Source organism: Triticum urartu, chromosome 3A (assembly GCF_056163025.1).
Source record: "Triticum urartu cultivar PI428250 chromosome 3A, HENAU_Tu73, whole genome shotgun sequence".
In the NCBI taxonomy this organism is placed as follows: domain Eukaryota; kingdom Viridiplantae; phylum Streptophyta; class Magnoliopsida; order Poales; family Poaceae; genus Triticum; species Triticum urartu.
In genome coordinates this window covers 399692855-399712627 of record NC_141875.1, presented here as the reverse complement: position 1 = coordinate 399712627, position 19773 = coordinate 399692855, and the positions used below count along the sequence as shown (strand labels likewise).

Sequence of the window (19773 nt, the reverse complement as noted above, 5' to 3'; positions counted from 1 at the left end):
CCTTCCCTTTACTTTTCTTTATTTTCCCTTCTCTAGCTAATTCTTTCCTTTCATTTTCTTTTCCTATTGCAATTTCCATTTCTTCTATAAGGGCCCTAGTATCAACAACTACCCGACTGTCGCAATATACACCGGTTATTTCCATTCCAGCATTCTGAACGCGATCCTTGTGCAAGTGGGGCAACTTATATTGATTTCCTCCCTTGTCTTTCATAACTTCAAACATAACTGCTTCTAATGTGATAAAGCTTCTGTGCAACTTGTCGGGATCGTAGTTCTCGAATTCCTCTTCCACACCCTGTACCAGTTCCTGGATGTTTGTAGGTGACCTGCAGTCAGTTAGAGACTAGAGAGAGTTATGGAAGCAGAGGTCCAAACAATTTAACTTAGGGCTATTTGGGGGCTGTTGTAGCAACCGGATGTCAAGATCAGTTTGTTCCACAGCTTCTCGGAAAGCTACATCATTGGGAAGGACATGAGGCTTTGCGTTATCCTGTTGGATGAATATTGTTTCTCCCTCATCATCGTCAGGCCACTTATCCTGAATTGCCGGGATAACCTTATTGATTAGATAATCTCTGCACACTGGCCTGGTTACTTTCACTAATATCAACACTTTTGTTCCCTTTTTTCTGTTCTGACTTGTCTGCTTCGCCTCAGTCTCTTCGACGAATGCCCAAATGCCGATCTTCCCATCGAATGTTAGCTCCCCCTCATTGTTATATCGAGGCCTGGCAACAGCTGTTAGGAACATTACCTTCCCAATGCTGTGAGTGTTTGACACGGTGCGCTTCGGTTCAGGTTCTCCTGGAAGTACATAGTAACTATTCTTCACTCTCGTCATGTCAAACCACTTATCATCGATGTGAACCATATTCGTCATTGGTTTTAACATAGCCCGAGAAGTTGAGATCGAATTTTCATCGACCATGGACATACAAAATTTCAATCTCGCAAGTTTGTTCTCTAGCTTGAGGTGAGGCTTCACGGTGCTTGTGATGCGGTTGAGCTCATTCAACTGGAACCTCTTATGTAGGGTCGATCGGGCCACACCTAGAGACCGTGCCAGAGATTGAATTGTTCTTCTTTTATTCAGTGGGATTGTTGAGGTCCTCTCTAGATCCAGCTCCTTTCTCTTTCGGCCAGATCTTCCTGGCTTCTTGCTTGAGACATCTACTTCTTTGCCATCGGCAATTTGCTTTTTAGCCTCTTCCCAGATATTTTCAACAGATCGTACACTTATGTCTAACAGGTTTGAGACTAGCAGCTTGTCATCTGGTTGAACAGACCCATCTCTGAGCTCGATTACCAGCAAGGCAAAGTAAACACCATGCCTCTCCTTATATGACAATTCTCTTCTCTTCTCTTGAAGTATCCAATTCATAACTTCATCCTCTTCCTCTTGAGCTTCATCCTCTTTCCCTTCATCTTCTTGAGGCATCCAATTCATATCTTCATCGTCTTCCTCTTGAGGCATCAAGTTCAAATCCATAGCTACATTCTCTGCCACTTGAGGTTCCTCCTTTTCAGGGATCCAATTCAAATTAATACCTTCATCGTCTTCCTCTTGAGGCATCAAGTTCAAATCAATGGTTTCATGTTCTTCCTCTTGAGGCATCAAATTCAAATCCATATTCATGTGTTCCTGCCATCAATGACAAAAGATGAGTACACCATGGTACCATAACAAGAATATACACACACAAAAAGAGTATTCTAAGATCAACAACATCATTTTTCTTCAGATTTGGAGAATTCTAAGATCAACAACACCATGGTACCATCAAATTCAAGTAATAACAGCAGACAACACAAAAACAGCAGCAACAACATATGTTTTCATAGTACTCCATAAATGATTCATTTCCATACATGTACTCCATGTTCCTAATAACCACCACCAGCAGCTCTTGGTCAAGTACTCCTCATGTTCCTAATGAGGAGTACATGCAAACCATGATAACCAACTTACAGTGAGAATCCCAACCTTGACCATGAATATCTCCTAAACTATAAGTCCAAATCAATTGATTCTTTTTGCATTATTATTTTTATTTAATTTCCAAGTTTGGGTTTTATTTGACCTACCTAGATGTTCTAGATAGAGTTTTGTTATTTTTCTCTTTATTGAAAATCCTTTGAAAAATTATTTCCAGAGAGAAATAATTCAGGAGGTGAAGACCAGGAGTTTTCTGACCCTCCATTTAAAACAGGGCAAGCCACTTCATCCACTTGCTTGATGGCAATTGCAAGGCCATGGCTTCCAACTTGCAGATTCACGGTTATTTTTGCCCTTTTATTGACTTGGCTTGTTATGCTTTTATTGTTTTCCTAAGTAGAGCTTGGTAGTGAGAAATAGACATCAGTAGGGTATTTTAAGAGTTAAACTTAACTGCCTTGGTTACTTTGGAGCTAGCATTCACTATGAAACTGGTATTTACTTTTGATAACATGAATCGTAATGAATAAAACAGTAGTGACAAGGAGACCCTTAGGGGTTGCTGGTATTGGTTCAATGGCAACAGTGCAAATGCTAAATGCTCATTTAGGCACCCAGTACGACCTCCTCTGTATTTATTTTGTTGACATAATATATGACCTCCACTGTTCTCTTTTCACTCAAAGCTAGTACTGCAGTTCTAGTCAGTTTAGTGCTTCAGTTAAACAGAGCAACATCATAAGCTATGGAAGTTTGTCTAATTGGCTTCTTCTTGTGGCTGGAAACAGTTGCTCTGCACAAAACCATACTACCCATTTACTCGAACACCCGAGCAGCTACGATCACAGCAATTAATAAGTGTGTGTACTTTCTTTTCAGCCGCTGGATGACTTGCTCGGAGCATCGGCGACTCCGCGGGCACCTCAACAAACTGCCCTTGCACCCAATGGCACCGCAAATCCAGTTGTCCCTTTGTCCCATGGTTGTCCAAAACCTGATGATGGTTTTAACTAGCTAACCGGGTGATACTGGACAATTTTGAAAGTTTTAACATGGTTCACATGTACGGAATGAAGCTACTGTTTTATGAATGCTGCTAGTGCTACAAACCTGAATTGACATCATCTGAATTTGCTAGTGCTACAAAGTTTTAACCTAGACTGATTTATGAATGCTGCTAGTGCTACAAACCTGAATTGGCATCAACTGAATTTGCTAGTGCTACAAAGTTTTAACCTGGACTATTTTATGAATGCTGCTAGTGCTACAACAATTTGCATCCTCTGAATTTTACAGTTTCACTCTGAATTGGCATCATCTGATCTCTGAATTAATCATGCTCTATTTAATTTTCTGATCAGTAATAGTAAATCAACACTACTCTGATGAATAAGTACTGTACCTTCTACAGAGTGCAGAGGAGTAGCAGCAATAGAAGCACGGGCAGGATCAGAGGAGAAGCAGCACGGGCAGGGTCAGAGGAGGAGCAGCAGCACGGGCGGGGGAGAAGGAGCAGCAGCAGCAGCACGGGAAGATCTCCACCGGCGAGCTCCTGGTCCACCGGATTGTGGAGGCAAGCTCCAGCGACGCTAGTAGGGGATCGCGGTGGCGCACACGCGGGAGCTCCAGGAGGATGCGCGGGAGCACGAGGGTGGACGCACACGAGCTTGAGGAGGATGCGCGGGGGCTCCAGGAGGGAAGCGCGCGGCCTCGAGGAAGACGTGGCAGGAGATTCCGGCGAAGCCCGCAGGCAGCGGGAGGATACCACGGCGGCACAGGTCTGGGCTGCGGCGGCAGAGGAGGTAATTGGCGAAGGCGGCGAGAGCAGGAGTATTTTTTGAGCTAGCCAAATTTGCTCTAGTGCTTCACTTATATCTTTTTTAGAGCATAGTGGTGGTTTTATTTTATAGATATTGATGAACTCTTGTACTTTACTTCTATTATTTTGAGAGTCTCTAAACAGCATGGTAATTTTCTTTGGTTATAAAATTAGTCCTAATATGATAGGCATCCAAGAGGGATATAATAAAAACTTTCATATAAAGTGCATTGAATACTATGAGAAGTTTGATTCCTGAGAAAATTCGTTATATAACACTACTTTAAATTTTGTTTCCCTATTTGACACTGAAAAACTTTTTCTTCCTTCTTTAACACTCTGCCTAAATTTTATGCCCTTTATGACACTTTCGTCCATTTTAAGCCTTAGTGGTGTTAAGTGATGTATAAAATGACCTATTTGCCCCTCATGGGTATGTGACCAAATTTTCAAGTAAAATGCATGTGTGGTCTCTAACGTTGTGTGGCGCGCGCGAGGACTGAAACAGAGCAATGGTGATCAGACCATGTTCACACACGCAAATTTGTTGGCAGTGCACAGCTAGAGCTAGCCCATGCCATGTTCACATACGCAAGTCTACGGCAAAATGCGTATCTACTACTACTTGTGTATAATCGATCAAGCTCCTTCTTGAGCTAGCTTTGCGTGTACATATATTTATTTACTGCTCATGGGCGATTGATCCCCAACAGTGATAAAGGCATGAGCGACGGATGTACATGCACTTGCGACTCGCCGGTGAAAGACTGAAAGTGAAGATGTAGCACGTGTCCTACATGCCGGCGAGGGTCTAAACTACAAATTTCTATCCGGTGGGAGCTCTAAAAAATAAATCTAAGTCTCTATTTAGACATGGACACCACAAGTAATGGGTGGGCTGATTCATAGGTGCAGCAAGACTAACATATGTCGATCGATTTTGCTTGGGAATTGGCTCACACACCTAACAAAACTAGTCGGCTGGATAGACACATACACGTAATTTTTTGGACACATGTCACATGAAGGGCAAATAAGTCTTTTCAGCTGTCATTTGACACTGTTAAGGCTCAAAATGGTTGAAAGTGTTATAAAGGGCATAAAATTTAGACACGGTGTTATATAAGGAAGGAAAAAAAATTCAATGTCAAATAAGGCAATAAATTTTAAGACAATGTTAAATAAGGAATTCTCCCTTGATTCCGTGTGATTGTTTTGATATATGAAGATGTGATATTAGAGTCATGCTAGTAAGTAGTTGTGGATTTGAGAAATACTTGTGTTAAGGTTTGTGAGTCCCGTAGCATGCACGTATGGTGAACCGTTATGTAACGAAGTTGGAGCATGAGATGTTTTTTGACTGTCTTCCTTATGAGTGGCGGTTGGGGACGAGCGATGGTCTTTTCCTACCAATCTATCCCCCTAGGAGCATGCGCGTAGTACTTTGTTTCGATGACTAATAGATTTTTTCAATAAGCATGTTAGTTCTTTATGACTAATGTTGAGTCCATGGATTATACGCATTCTCACCTTTTCGCCATTGCTAGCCTCTCTAGTACCACACAACTTTCGCTGGTAGCATAAACCCACCACATATCCTTCCTCAAAACAGCCACCATACCTACCTATTATGGCATTTCCATAGCCATTCCGAGGTATATTGTCATGCAACTTTCCACCATTCCGTTTATTATGACACGTGTCAGTGTCAAAACCGGTGGATCTCGGGTAGGGGGTCCCGAACTGTGCGTCTAAGGCGGATGGTAACAGGAGGCGGGGGACATGATGTTTACCCAGGTTCGGGCCCTCTCGATGGAGGTAATACCCTACTTCCTGCTTGATTGATCTTGATGATGTGAGTATTACAAGAGTTGATCTACCACGAGATCGTATAGGCTAAACCCTAGAAGCTAGCCTATGGTATGATTGTTGTCTTACGGACTAAAACCCTCCAGTTTATATAGACACCGGAGGGGGCTAGGGTTACACAGAGTCGGTTACAAGGAAGGAGATCTACATATCCGTATTGCCAAGCTTGCCTTCCACGCCAAGGAGAGTCCCATCCGGACATGGGACGAAGTCTTCAATCTTGTATCTTCATAGTCCAACAGTCCGACCAAAGGATATAGTCCGGCTGCCCGGAGACCCCCTAATCCAGGACTCCCTCAGTAGCCCCTGAACCAGGCTTCAATCACGATGAGTCCGGCGCACAGTTTTGCCTTCGGCATTGCAAGGCGGGTTCTTCCTCCGAATACTCCATAGAAGATTTTGAACACAAGGATAGTGTCCGGCTCTGCAAAACAAGTTCCACGTACCACCGTAGAGAGAATAATATTTCCACAAATCTAATCTGCTGACACGTTTGACAGCATGACATCATATCACATCCCAGACATTATTCGAACCGTTTTTCTCAACTAGCTACTGCATATATCGCGAGGTGGTTTCCTTGGAACGTCTTGTCGAAGCAGAGATCGTGTCCACTTATCACGGGATTCTCATCAATACGGATGTGGGTAACCCAACTGCGCCATCAATTACGGCGCTTGGGGAATGAGAGGTTTTACCAGGTGAGTGGGGAGGCACATCGCCTATTCCGCCCTTATAGAGGGACAAGGATTCACTCTTTTCACCCACACCTTCTTCCCGATTCATTCCCTTCTGCTTAGGCTCCAGCGCCCAAGCGTTCACCTTCTCTGCCCTCAAAAGGGTCTTCCAAAGATGTCCGGATCCGGAGCAGGAGGCAAATGGATGGCCTCTACCGTCCGAGAGAAGGATATCAAAAAGCTTCGGGAGGCCGGGTATCTGGCCAAGAAAATCAGCCACCGTCTCCTGACGGCGGGACAAATCGTCCCCACTCCAGAACCCCACGAGAGGGTTGTATTCCTCCCTCACTTTGTCCACGGGCTAGGGTTTCCCCTCCACCCGTTCATTCGTGGCATCATGTATTTTTATGGGATCGATCTCCATGATCTGTTCCCTAATTCCTTCCTCAACATCTCGACATTTATTGTCTTGTGCGAGGCTTTTCTCCGCATTTCGCCGCACTTCGGTTTATGGCTGAAGGTTTTTAATGTGAAGCCCAAGGTGGTGGGCGGCGAGCACGTCGAGTGCGGGGGCGCTATGGTGAGCAAGATGCCCAATGTCATATGGCCAACGGGAACCTTTAATGATTCTGTCAAGGAGTGGCAACAGCAGTGGTTTTACATCACTAAGCCGTGCGGCAAGGAATGGGCCGCCTCTCCCGAGTTTCGATCCGGCGCCCCTCTGTGGCTTACATCCTGGGTTAAGAAAGGCCTGGACTGGTCCTCGTCCGATGAACTATCGGTGCTCCGGACGCGCGTTAAAGATATGGGAGATAAGAACATTGAACTTGTCAACGTAGTCTAGGTGATGTTAGTCCGCCGAGTACTGCCTTGTCAACACCGGACTTGCAATATATGGGAATTCGATCCGGCCAGGCACCAAACCTTGTGAGGGTTCTTCGGCTCCTTGCACAAGGACATTTGGAAGGTGCTTTTCAAGTCCAGCAAATCATGGACGGACTCCGCCGAGGACCGCGGGTACCAACTGTCCCGCCCTGCAAGTTCGGTGAGTTTATCCAACTTTTCTATCCGCATGACCCAAAGGAAGCGCTTAATGTGTGTTATTCAACTCTCCCAGGGCTAGATGAAGAAGGCGGAGCAGATCCATTGTCCGGCCCCGCTGCCCGAAGACCCGGCCATCCCACTTCTGACGAAGATGCTGGTCCCGGCGCCTTACAAGGTGCCGAAGAAGACGGCCGAGAAGGAGGCCAAAAAGACCCGGGGCGGCCTTCGTCGCCGCGGCACTTTGGACATAATATCCGAAGGTTCTGGTGCCCATTCCGCCTCCAAAGAGGACGAAGAGGAGGAGGAAGATGAATCCCCTGCGGGGGGAAGAAGGAAGAGGACGGCCTCTGCACCCTTGGAGGCTGAACTGCCCAAAAGGGGAAAGGCTCCTCTTCCGGAGGAGTCCACTGCCACCGCCGACAGCGGCCTGGCATGGGATCCCAGGGCCTGGCCCCTGGTGAACTCGTAAGTATATAAAATCCAAGTGCGTTTAAGCGTCCCGACTCATCGTGGCTTAGTATTTTAACCTCAGCATATATTTTTTTGTAGTCCAGCGAGGTCCCGTACCAAACAATCCTCATCAGAGGACCTGCTGAGCTCAAATGCTATGGAGAGCGGGACGCCCCCAAAGGCCCCTCCCTCCAAATAGGTGCATAACACTGAGGCTTCGTCCCAGAAGGACTCTGGCCAAGGAGGAAAGGAAGAAACCGCGAAGGCGGCGCCTGGAGGTCAAACCGCAGGGGCCGGACACGTGGGGGAAAAGATTCCCATGGGGTCTGACGGCGGGGGCGATCCTGAGTTCGGCTCCCCATCGGATGCGATTCCAGAGACCTATACGGCTCCAAAATCAAGAAGGCATCCTCCTTCGGCTGGAGGGGGCGTGCCTATTCCGCCGGTGACCTCTGCCCATCCAGAAGTGTCGGATGCTTTGTTGGTGGCGTTGCAAGACGCCTCCATGAACACCGTGCCCTTATGGGTGCGGTGATTGAGAAGATTCAGTCAACTGAGAGTGGACTGAACGAAGCCTGTATCAGCCTTATAAGAGGCTTTGAGGTATGTTTTATGAGTTGTCGAAGAGTGTCATAGTATAGATAGTAGCCCCTGATACATTGTTCGGTGAAAGAAAGAACCGGACAGGGGATCAAATTGATGATCGCAGGAAGACTCATTGAATGACATTGATTTCTCTTCTGTTTCAAGCAGGTACCTATAGCAGTTGTTGCCTCTCGTACTGCGGAGATCTCCGGACTGAATCAAAGTCTGGAGTGGGCCATAGAAGAACTTGGCCAATTGAAAAATGCAGTTGAGGGATAAACAAGGTATGCACATGTGTTGCACGCATTTATTGTGAAATAAATGTTTAGTATGAAATAAGCCGCATAATTTGTGCTAGGGGTTATGACCGAAGTCGAGGCCCTCAAAAGGGCCGTTGCCGAGGCCGAGAAAAAGGCGGCCGCAGAGCGGACTCTTCATGAGAAACACGAGGCCAGAGTTATTAAAGCTGAGCAGGAGCTGCAAGAGGCCGTAAGTAAATGCGAGACCTTGGAGCAAAGTTTAACGGAGAAAGAGTCCGAACTCACCAAGGCGCGTCAAGCCACGAGCGATGCCCAGAGGGAAACCCAAAGTGCCCTGCAGGGGATCCGAGAGGCGAGGAAGATCGCGGCGGGTAAGGCTTTTCCCATGTAAAGCAAGTATTTGAAGGGAAAACTATGTTTCTGATTTTGAATCCGGATTTCTCCGGTGTATTTGCCGAGCTACCTTGCAGCATATCAGATGTCGCCCAATTCTACCGAGCCGAAGAAAGGAACACCGCAGATAAGCTCTTCTGGTCACAGTATTTGGCGCCGAATTATCCGGTGCCTTTTGCCGATCAACTGAAACAGCTGATCGAACTGCATAAGGCGGCGGAACTGGCCATGAAAGATATGGTTATCCGGCTATGGCCTACCGAGCCGATTCCAAGCAGCTACTTCGGGCTCGTGAGGCACCTTGTAAGCGCTTGCCCTCGACTTGACGTCATCAAGCGATCGATCTATATAGAAGGAGCGCGAATGGCCTTCGCCCGCGCAAAGGTGCACTGTGGGAAGATGGATGCCGAAAAGCTGATGACCGGAGGACCGCCAGAGGGGAAGGAACACCGCAAGCCCGAATTATATTATGAGAGTGTCCTGAAAGGATCCTACCTTGCAGCGGAGCTATGCACCAAGGACATTATATTTCCATGAATACCAATCATGTTGTCCTTTGTAATGTTTGAACAAGGTCATTTATTTGTCGCCTGTTATATAAAAGTTTACCCTCCTGTGCGGCTGTTTTTATATTAAACCTGAGAGTTGGCCAGTCGTCGGCTTCTGCCCCCACGTAAAAAGTACGGGGGTGTTCGGGATAAACCTGAGCACTCTTTATCCCAGTTTTGGGCCCTTCGAAGGAGGTGCTCAGCACAACGAACCATGCAATCAGACTATAGGGCTTTATCACTCTCACTTAGCCATAGGAGCATTAGTATGGTCGGCGCAGCCCCTTGTGTTCGAAAGACCGTACTAGGGGCTCTATAAGCCCCTGATCGGAGAAAAAACCGATCCATCGCACGCTACATTGGTTATGGCATTATGCGGGAGAAATCCTTAAAGATTTTGTAACCGCTTGAACAGCTGACCAGCTCTCGCCGTATCATGACAGTCAGTTTTCAGCTTTCTCTACTGAGGTGCTCATCCGGAAGAACCGGGACACAATCGCAGTAGTTCTCCCATTGCTACCTTAGCAGATATAGCGGAACGTAAGGTACCAAAACATGGGAGCCGGGTAAACCCAACTATTAACCCAAGACATCATTCGGAGTTGATGCATATAATGCTATAGGTTCGGGGTGCCGAACTTCCATGAAGGTGTTCGGACTTTTATTGCCGTGTTACGGGAAAAACGAAGCCCCTGGCATATTTAAGGCATATCGTTGTGTACGGATGCCACTTGACAAAATGATTTCGATAAGAAATAATCAGTAGGTAAACGTCATATAAATCCACATGTTGTATTTGAATAATACGTCTATGCGTATGGGTACAAGTAATGTGATAAAAGGGGGTTGTGATAGCCGAACCTGCTGTGACCAGGGGGAAGAGGTTGAGTGCGGATCCGTAATATAGCCGGACGGTCACTACGGGGAATGTCTAAGGATTCCCTAACGCATTCAAGCTGCCTCCGTGTAGTCCGTCCTGGTCGGTGCAAAGGTGAACCTGTGAAGGAAATATAAGAAATGTTTATGTGCCGGAGGGCGGTTGAACCGCTGAGTTCGGCCTGTCATGGCCTTCGCCGGAGTGTTTAGTTGAGCTCTAGACGAGCCGGGGTATCCTTCCGCAAAGTAGTTCAGAGCCCCTTGACGGTGTCCGGGAGCCTGGACGTCGACTCAAGGTTCGGTTGCAAGGTGCTGCTCGTTGTTTCTGCTGCTAAGGCAGTGGTGTATTTGTTGGTGCCGAAGGAAGGTTCGGCCTTTCCATGAACCGTGATGATGCCGCGTGGACCGGGCATCTTGAGCTTACGTAGGCATAATTTGGCACCACGTTGAATCGAGCGAACGCGGTTCGTCCGAGCAGTGCTTGATAATCACTGTGGAAAGGGACGATTTCGAAGATTAACTCTTCGATACGGTAATTTTCTGGTGATCCGAAGATTACCTCAAGGGCAATGGAGCCTGTACAGCTAACCTCCATACCTGGTATGATGCCTCTAAAAGTGGCTTTAGTGGGTTTGGTCGCCGAATGATCGATGCCCATCTTGCGCACTGTGTCCTGGTAAAGCAGATTTAAACTGCTACCTCCGTCCATAAGGACTCGAGTGAGGTGGAACCCGTCTACTATTGGGTCGAGGATAGTGCGGCTGGATTGCCCTGATTGGCGTTAACCGGACGATCCATGCGGTTGAAGGTGACCAGCCCTAGTTTATATTGAGTCGCCATCCCTAAGGGTGCATATCTGGTCCGAGTTGGCAATTTGGGTGGTATTTACCACATTCACCGATTGAATATGGGGGGGTTCTTTTGCCCTCCTGTGTTCGGTGATCTGCTTTGAGACCCCTCTTCGTCTTTGGTGCCTGCCTTGCCGGCTTGTTTGAAGACCCAGCATTCTCTGTTGGTATGGGTGGTTGGCGTTTCTGGGGTGCCATGAATTTGGCATTGGCGATCGAGTATGCGGTCCAGACTGGATGGACCCGGATTTTTATTTTTGGGTGGCCCTTTCTGCTGACCGAACTTTGAGCCCCTGAACCCGGTATTAACTGCCGTATTTTCGGCGTTTTCACCATATTTGCGGCGCTTGTGTTTGTTGCGTCATGGTTTGCCGTTGCTATCCCTGGCTTCTGATATGCCAGGTTTGCTTGCTGTATTGGTACTACGAGCCAACCAGCTATCTTCGCCCGCACAAAAGCGGGTCATAAGTGTCGTGAGGGCTGCCATGGATTTTGGCCTCTCTTGGCGGAGGTGCCGGGTGAGCCATTCATCACGGATATTATGCTTAAATGCCACTAAGGCCTCTGCATCCGGACAGTCGACAATTTGGTTCTTCTTGGTTAGGAACCGGGTCCAGAATTTCCTGGCCGATTCCCCTGGCTGCTGAGTTATATGACTTAAATCGTCAGCGTCCGATGGTCGCACATAAGTGCCCTGGAAATTGTCCAGGAATGCCTCTGCCAGGTTCTCCCAACATTCGATGGAGTTTGCTGGCAAGCTATTGAGCCAATGCCAAGCCAGCCCTTTGAGTTTTAGCGGGAGATACTTGATGGCATGTAGGTCATCCCCGCGGGCCATGTGAATGTGGAGGAAGAAGTCTTCTATCCATACCACGGGTTCTGTAGTAGCATCGTATGATTCAATGTTTACGAGTTTAAACCCTTCTGGGAATTCGTGATCCATTACTTCATCAGTGAAGCATAAGGGGTGTGCGGCGCCTCTGTGCCGGGCTATATCACGACGCGGTTCATACGAGTCTTGTCTGTCGTGTTCGGCTCGGCCAGATTTGCTTTTAGTGTATCCGGCATGACGATCATCATCGCGTGTTGGTGCACGCCCCCATGATCCATAGATCGATCTTGCATGTTTTGCCTTGTTTTCCAATATGTCTCGCAGGTCCCGCGTGTTGCCCCGGGCCTTGGCATTTTTGTTTGATTGGCGGCGAGGTGCGGGCTGGACTTCGGGCTGAAATGCCTTTCTGTCTCGGCCACGAGGTGGCCCGTCAGCCGCATCATACGTTGGTGATGTAGGTTTCAATGCTTCCTCCGCGAGGTGAGGTAGCAACCTGCGCTTTGGGTAACTCTTGGAGGGGCGCTCGAGTTCGTATTCCTCGGCCGCAAGGACTTCGGTCTATGTGTCTTCTAGCAAATCTTGATTAGCTTGAAGCTGTTGTTGCTTTTTCTTCAAGCTATTTTCTCTGGCCATAAGCCGGCGCTTAAAGCGCTCCTGCTCGACGGGATCCTCAGGCACGATAAATTCTTCATCGCCGAGGCTCACCTCGTCTTCAGAGAGAGGCATGTAATTGTCCTCCTCCGATTCTCCATCTTTTGTCCGCTCTGGAGGGCTAGCTTGTTCACCCTCCCTCTCTAAATTGTGCTGGAGGGGATTGTTGTCGTCTGCGGCACTATCCAAAGTGTTATTGTCTCTTGTGACGGTATCACTACTTTTGCTATGGCGGGACTTAGAGCGGCGCCGCTGACGTCGGCGCTTGGGTTGTTTCTTGGAGGGATCATCCTCCGCCGTCTCGTCGCCATTGCCTTCTTTGGGGGTGTCCACCATGTATACATCATATGATGAGGTGGCGGTCCAGCGCCCTGTGGGGGTGGTTCCTATTTGTCTCCTACATCGTCGTCCATACCGTCGATGTCTTCGGAGTCGAAGTCGAGCATGTCGGTTAAATCGTTGACAGTGGCTACTAAGTGGGTGGTGGGTGGGGAGCGAATATCTTCGTCGTCCTCATCCCATTCTAGCCGGACATAGTTCGGCCAAGGTTCTCCTGACAAGGAGAGAGACCTTAATGAATTTAGCACGTCGCCAAAAGGTGAGTGCTGAAAGATATGCGCGGAGGTGAACTCCATGATCGACGCCCAATCGGATTCGATAGGCATGGACGTAGGCGGCTCAGACTCCATGGCAGGAGACGAATCCAGTGGTTCGGCAACACGGCTCTCGTAAGGGGTGAAGTCAGTATCCGGCTCTATCGCCACTGAGAGTGCGGCCTCCATGGCGGGGTCTATCCACCCGTCCTCGGATGGCGCAATTTGCTCCGGATTGAAGGCTGAAGTAGTTGCAGGTGTGATCTCCCGAACACTGTCCGACGGCAGAGCTAAATCATGCTCGTCGTGCTCGTGCAACGCACCTGACATGGGCTCGAATCCGTCGAAGATCAAGTCTCTGCGGATGTCGGCAGTGTAGTTTAAGTTTCCGAACCTGACCTGATGGCCAGGGGCGTAGCTCTCGATCTGCTCCAGATGGACAAGCAAGTTGGCCCGCAGTGCGAAGCCGTCGAATACGAAGATCTGTCCAGGGAGGAAAACCTCACCCTGGACCGCATCGGCACCGATGATCGAAGGAGCCATCAAGCCTTACGGTGACCGCACAGTGGAACTCTCAATGAAACCACCAATGTCGGTGTCAAAACCGGCGGATCTCGGGTAGGGGGTCCCGAACTGTGCGTCTAAGGCGGATGGTAATAGGAGGCGGGGGACACGATGTTTACCCAGGTCCGGGCCCTCTCGATGGAGGTAATACCCTACTTCCTGCTTGATTGATCTTGATGATATGAGTATTACAAGAGTTGATCTACCACGAGATCGTAGAGGCTAAACCCTAGAAGCTAGCCTATGGTATGATTGTTGTCCTACGGACTAAAACCCTCCTGATTATGTAGACACCGGAGGGGCTAGGGTTACATAGAGTCGGTTACAAGGAAGGAGATCTACATATCCGTATTGCCAAGCTTGCCTTCCACGCCAAGGAGAGTTCCATCCGGACATGGGACGGAGTCTTCAATCTTGTATCTTCATAGTCCAACAGTCCGGCCAAAGGATATAGTCCGGCTGTCCGGAGACCCCCTAATCCAGGACTCCCTCAACACGCATCATCATTGTCATATTGCTTTGCACGATCATGTAGTAGACATCGTATTTGTGGCAAAGCCATCGTTCATCATTTTTTATACATGTCACTCTTGATTCATGCACATCCTGGTACATCGCCGGAGGCATTCACATAGAGTCATATTTTTGTTCTAGTATCGAGTTGCAATTCTTGAGTTGTAAGTAAATAGAAGTGTGATGATTTTCATTATTAGAGCATTGTCCCATGCGAGGAAATAAAAAAAGAGAAGGCCTAAAAAATGAGAGAAAAGAGAGAAGGGACAATGTTACTATCCTTTTGCCACACTTGTGCTTCAAAGTAGCACCATGATCTTCATGATAGAGAGTCTCCTATGATATCACTTTCACATGCTAGTGAGAGTTTTTCATTATAAAACTTGGCTTGTATATTCCAATGATGGGCTTCCTCAAACGCCCTAGGTCTTCATGAGCAAGCAAGTTGGATGCACACCCACTTAGTTTTCTTTTCGAGCTTTCATAAACTTATAGCTCTAGTGCATCCGTTGCATGGCAATCCCTAATCACTCACATTGACATCTATTAATGGGCATCTTTATAGCTGTTGATACGCCTAGTTGATGTGAGACTATCTCCTTCTTTTTGTCTTCTCCACAACCACCGTCCATTCCATCTATAGTGTTATGTCCATGGCTCAGCTCATGTATTGCGTGAAAGTTGAAAAGGTTTCAGAACATCAAAAGTATGAAACAATTGCTTGGCTTGTCATCGGGGTTGTGCATGATTTGAATATTTTTTGTGATGAAGATGGAGCATAGCCAGACTATATGATTTTGTAGGGATAAGCTTTCTTTGGCCATGTTATTTGCATAATTATTTTGTTAGTATGCTTAAAGTATTATTGTTTTTATGTCAATATTAAACTTTTGTTTTGAATCTTACGGATCTGAACATTCATGCCACAATAAAGAGAATTACATGGATAAATATGTTAGATAATATTTCACATCAAAAATTCTGTTTTTATCATTTACCTACTCGAGAACGAGCAGGAATTAAGATTGGGGATGCTTGATACGCCTCCAATGTATCTATAATTTTTTATTGTTCCATGCTATTATATTATATATTTTGGATGTTTTATATACATTAATATGCTATTTTATAGGATTTTTGAGACTAACCTATTAACCCAGAGCCCAGCGCCAGTTTCTGTTTTTTCCTTATTTTAGAGTTTCGCAGAAAAGGAATACCAAACGGAGTCCAAACGGAATAAAACTTTCGCCATGATTTTTCTTGGACCAGAAGACACCCAAGAGACTTGGAGTACAAGTCAGAGGAGCCTCGAGGCGGCCACAAGGGTGGAGGGCACGCCCCACGACCTTGTGGGCCCCTCGTAGCTCCCTTGACCTAATTCTTTCGCCTATATACATATATACTCTTATACCCCAAAAACATCCAGGGGAGCCACGAAACCACTTTTCCACCGCCGCAACCTTCTGTACCTGTGAGATCCCACCTTGGGGCCTTTTCCAGCATCCTGCCGGAGAGGGAATCAATCACGGAGGGCTTCTACATCAACACCATTGCCTCTGCGATGAAGCGTGAGTAGTTTACTTCAGACCTACGGGTCCATAGCTAGTAGCTAGATGGCTTCTTCTCTCTCTTTGATTCTCAATACAAAATTCTCCTCAATGTTCTTGGAGATCTATTCGATGTAATACTCTTTTGCGGTGTGTTTGCCAAGATCCGATGAATTGTGGATTTATGATCAGCTTATCTATGAATATTATTTGAATCTCATATGCATTCTTATATGCATGATTTGATATCTTTGCAAGTCTATTCGAACTATCGATTTGGTTTGGCCAACTAGATTGGTTTTTCTTGCAATGGGAGAAGTGCTTAGCATTGGGTTCAATCTTGCGGTGTCCTTTCCCAGTGACAGTAGGGGTAGCAAGGCACGTATTGTATTGTTGCCATCGAGGATAACAAGATGGGGTTTCCATCATATTGCTTGAGTTAATCCCGCTACATCATGTCATCTTTCTTAATGCATTACTCTGTTCTTATGAACTTAATACTCTAGATGCAGGCAGAAGTCGGTCGATGTGTGGAGTAATAGTAGTAGATGCAGAATTGTTTCGATCTACTTGACACGGACGTGATGCCTATATTCATGATCATTGCCTTAGATATCATCATAACTTTGCGCTTTTCTATCAATTGCTCGGTAGTAATTTGTTCACCCACCGTAATAATTTCTATCTTGAGAAAAGCCACTAGTGAAACCTATGGTCTCCGGGTCTATTTTCCATCATATAAGTTTCCGATATATAATTCTAGTTTCCAATTTGTTGGGGAATGTAGTAATTTCAAAAAAAAATTCCTATGCACACGCAAGATCATGGTGATGCATAGCAACGAGAGGGGAGAGTGTTGTCCACATACCCTCGTAGACCGAAAGCGGAAGCATTAGCACAACGCGGTTGGTGTAGTCATACGTCTTCACGGCCCGACCGATCAAGCACCGAAACTACGGCACCTCCGAGTTCTAGCACACGTTCAGCTCGATGAAGATCCCCGGACTCCGATCCAGCAGAATGTCGGGGAAGAGTTCCGTCAGCACGACGGCATGGTGACGATCTTGATGTTCTACTGTCACCGAGCTTCGCCTAAGCACCACTACAATATTATTGAGGACTATGGTGGAGGGGGGCACCGCACACGGCTAAGAGATCAATGATCAACTGTTGTGTCTATGGGGTGCCCCCCTGCCCCCGTATATAAAGGAGCAAGGGAGGGAGGCGGCCGACCTAGGAGGAGGGCGCGCCAAGGGGGAGTCCTACTCCCACCGGGAGTAGGACTCCTCCTTCCCTTGTTGGAGTAGGAGAGAAGGAAAGAGTGGGAGAGGAACAAGGAAAAGTGGGCTGCACCCCTTGTCCAATTCGGGCCAGAGGGGGGGCGCGCACCTCCTTCCTTTGACCTCTCTCCTCTATTCCCGTATGGCCCAATAAGGCCCATATACTCCCCGGCGAATTCCCGTAACTCTCCGGTACTCCGAAAAATACCCGAATCACTCAGAACCTTTCCGATGTCCGAATATAGTCATCCAATATATCGATCTTTACGTCTCGACTATTTCGAGACTCCTCGTCATGTCCCCGATCTCATCCGGGACTCCAACTCCTACGGTACATCAAAACTCATAAACTCATAATATAACTGTCATCGAAACCTTAAGCGTGTGGACCCTACGGGTTCGAGAACAATGTAGACATGACCGAGACACGTCTCCGGTCAATAACCAATAGCGGAACCTGGATGCTCATATTGGCTCCCATATATTCTACGAAGATCTTTATTGGTCAGACCGCATAACAACATACGTTGTTCCCTTTGTCATCAGTATGTTACTTGCCCGAGATTCGATCGTCGGTATCTCAATACCTAGTTCAATCTCGTTACCGGCAAGTCTCTTTTTACTCGTTCCGTAATACATCATCCTGCAACTAACTCATTAGTTGCAATGCTTGCAAGGCTTAAGTGATGTGCATTACCGAGAGGGCCCAGAGATACTCTCCGACAATCGGAGTGACAAATCCTAATCTCGAAATACGCCAACCCAACAAGTACCTTCGGAGACACCTGTAGAGCACCTTTATAATCACCCAGTTACGTTGTGACGTTTGGTAGCACACAAAGTGTTCCTCCGGTAAACGGAAGTTGCATAATCTCATAGTCATAGGAACATGTATAAGTCATGAAGAAAGCAATAGCAACAAACTAAACGATCAAGTGCTATGCTAACGGAATGGGTCAAGTCAATCACATCATTCTCCTAATGATGTGATCCCATTAATCAAATGACAACTCATGTCTATGGTTAGGAAACATAACCATCTTTGATCAACGAGCTAGTCAAGTAGAGGCATACTAGTGACACTCAGTTTGTCTATGTATTCACACATGTATTATGTTTCCGGTTAATACAATTCTAGCATGAATAATAAACATTTATCATGATATAAGGAAATAAATAATAACTTTATTATTGCCTCTAGGGCATATTTCCTTCAGTCTCCCACTTGCTCTAGAGTCAATAATCTAGTTTACATCGCCATGTGAATTTAATACCAATAGTTCACATCACCATGTGATTAACACCCATAGTTCACATCGACATGTGACCAACACCCAAAGGGTTTACTAGAGTCAATAATCTAGTTCACATCGCTATGTGATTAACACCCAAAGAGTACTAAGGTGTGATCATGTTTTTCTTGTGAGAGAAGTTTAGTCAACGGGTCTACCACATTCAGATCCGTAAGTATTTTGCAAATTTCTATGTCAACAATGCTCTGCACGGAGCTACTCTAGCTAATTGCTCCCACTTTCAATATGTATCCAGATTGAGATTTAGAGTCATCTGGATCAGTGTCAAAATTTGCATCGACGTAACCCTTTACGACGAACCTTTTTGTCACCTCCATAATCGAGAAACATATCCTTATTCCACTAAGGATAATTTTGACCGCTGTCTAGTGATCTACTCCTAGATCACTATTGTACTCCCTTGCCAAACTCAGGGAAGGGTATACAATAGGTCTGGTACACAGCATGGCATACTTTATAGAACCTATGGCTGAGGCATAGGGAATGACTTTCATTTTCTCTCTATCTTCTACCGTGGTCGGGTTTTTGGGTCTTACTCAACTTCACACCTTGTAACACAGGCAAGAACTCCTTCTTTGACTGTTCCATTTTGAACTACTTCAAAATCTTGTCAAGGTATGTACTCATTGAAAAACTTAGCAAGTGTCTTGATCTATCTCTATAGATCTTGATGCTCAATATGTAAGCAGCTTCGCCGAGGTCTTTCTTTGAAAAACTCCTTTCAAACATTCCTTTATGCTTTGCAGAATAATTCTACATTATCTCCGATCAACAATATGTCATTCACATATACTTATCAAAAATGTTGTAGTGCTCCCACTCACTTTCTTGTAAATATAGGCTTCACCGCAAGTCTGTATAAAACTATATGCTTTGATCAACTTCTCAAAGCGTATATTCCAACTCCGAGATGCTTGCACCAGTCCATAGATGGATCGCTGGAGCTTGCATATTTTGTTAGTACCTTTAGGATTGACAAAACCTTCTGGTTGCATCATATACAACTCTTCTTTAATAAATCCATTAAGGAATGCAGTTTTGTTTATCCATTTGCCAGATTTCATAAAATGTGGCAATTGCTAACATGATTTGGACAGACTTAAGCATAGATACGAGTGAGAAACTCTCATCGTAGTCAACACCTTGAACTTGTCGAAAACCTTTTTGTGACA

The 19773-nt window shown here is 46.3% G+C and overlaps 2 protein-coding genes across 2 annotated transcripts; one reads left to right on the top strand and one right to left on the bottom strand.

Annotated features, from left to right (window-relative positions):
* Positions 1 to 346: 346 nt before the first annotated feature.
* Positions 347 to 1701, bottom strand: LOC147979841 (uncharacterized). Its single transcript, XM_087516791.1, has one exon. It carries the CDS (start codon positions 1637 to 1639, stop codon positions 347 to 349), a length of 1293 nt encoding a protein of 430 aa, XP_087372917.1. The 5' UTR covers positions 1640 to 1701.
* Positions 1702 to 8645: 6944 nt separating this feature from the next.
* Positions 8646 to 9573, top strand: LOC147979840 (uncharacterized). Its single transcript, XM_087516790.1, has 3 exons — positions 8646 to 8667; positions 8742 to 9011; positions 9086 to 9573. The coding sequence occupies exons 1-3, from the start codon at positions 8646 to 8648 to the stop codon at positions 9571 to 9573; spliced, it is 780 nt and encodes a 259-aa protein (XP_087372916.1).
* Positions 9574 to 19773: the final 10200 nt, after the last annotated feature.

What these genes read in the sequence shown, in the direction of transcription:
- LOC147979841 (XM_087516791.1), bottom strand. Translation starts at nt 1,639, where the DNA reads ATGAATATGGATTTGAATTTGATGCCTCAAGAGGAAGAACATGAAACC.
- LOC147979840 (XM_087516790.1), top strand. Translation starts at nt 8,646, where the DNA reads ATGCAGTTGAGGGATAAACAAG. An exon ending in GCAGTTGAGGGATAAACAAG is followed by an intron (nt 8,668 to 8,741) that starts GTATGCACATGT and finishes AATTTGTGCTAG; the next exon opens with GGGTTATGACCGAAGTCGAG. An exon ending in AGAGGCGAGGAAGATCGCGG is followed by an intron (nt 9,012 to 9,085) that starts CGGGTAAGGCTT and finishes ATCCGGATTTCT; the next exon opens with CCGGTGTATTTGCCGAGCTA.